The 1,148-nt window shown below is 37.2% G+C and overlaps 1 protein-coding gene across 1 annotated transcript; it reads right to left on the minus strand.

Moving 5' to 3' along the window:
- Nucleotides 1-232: 232 nt before the first annotated feature.
- On the minus strand, nt 233-616 carry HELRODRAFT_165600 (hypothetical protein; the record flags this gene model as incomplete). Its single annotated transcript, XM_009032138.1, has 1 exon — nt 233-616. One exon carries the CDS (start codon nt 614-616, stop codon nt 233-235), a length of 384 nt encoding a protein of 127 aa, XP_009030386.1.
- Between the last annotated feature and the right edge of the window lie 532 nt (nt 617-1,148).

Here is a 1,148-nt window from a genome sequence, read left to right on the forward strand (position 1 = left end):
AGTAAAACAGAGTATTTTTTGGGCTGCAAGGTTTTTTCTATACATTATGACGAATATTAAGAAGAAGAATAGAAATAATAAGATCGTAGATGGAGTCGGCTTTTGTTCGAGCGATTTAAAAATGGTTTTGTTACAGTAGAGACGCGAGTTTTGTTGTTTTGTTTGTTGATGTGGCTGTTGTAATTGTTGCTGCTGTTGTTGTTGTTGCTGCTGTTGAGGTTGTTGTTGTGAGCTAATTACAAATGACGAAGAGGACGGTGTTGGCAATGAATTCGATGTTGATGATATTGGTTTTGAGATTGATGTTCTGGAGACGGTTATTCCATTGGAGAACGGTGATGCTGATGTTCTTTGGCTTGTTGTCGTCACCGTAGTTGTCGCTGTAGATTCTGTTGCTGCAACGGTTGCTGCTTCTGCTGCTATGGCTGATGCGATAGTAATTGCTGCAGGTTTTAAATAAATTATTGTTACTGTTTCCGTTGTTGTTGCTTCGGATTTTGTGATCATACTTGCAGATGTTATTTGTAGTATTTTCGTGAAGAGTGTTGTTGCGGATGTTGTGGTACATTTTGCGACTGTTGTGGTTGTGGTGGTCGTTGAAAATGGTTTCTTCCATATCGAGTGCGCACCTAATGACGTCATTGTTGTACGAATTATCATCATCATCGTCATCGTCGTGATGTTGATAATGATCTTGCTTGTTTCTTCAACCTTGATAATAGTTGTTATGGTTTTGGTCTTTGTGGTGGTTTTTGCCATTGCAGGTGATTTCATCATTAAGCTTGAACTTTTTACCATTATCTTCAGTATCTTTATCGAGTTTATTAGCATTGTCATCATCGTTATCATCGTCAAGTTTGATGTCAATAATAAAATCTCTTTTGATGTAATTAGAATTAATAATAGTGATGATGATGAATAAGAAGATGACGGAGATGATGATGATGATGATGATGATGACGAAATCGTTGGTGATGATAGTGATGACAGCTGTACTGTCATCATGGGAGCAGTAAAATGCCAACATATACTGTCACCAAAGTTCAAACTTACGTGCCAATGTTTTGAAACTCTTAAAGTCATCGTCGTCGTCATCGTCATTATTTTAATCATTTTCATCATCTTCGTTTTCGGAACAGTCTTCATTA

This window comes from Helobdella robusta, assembly GCF_000326865.2.
Source record: "Helobdella robusta unplaced genomic scaffold HELROscaffold_8, whole genome shotgun sequence".
Classification (NCBI taxonomy): domain Eukaryota; kingdom Metazoa; phylum Annelida; class Clitellata; order Rhynchobdellida; family Glossiphoniidae; genus Helobdella; species Helobdella robusta.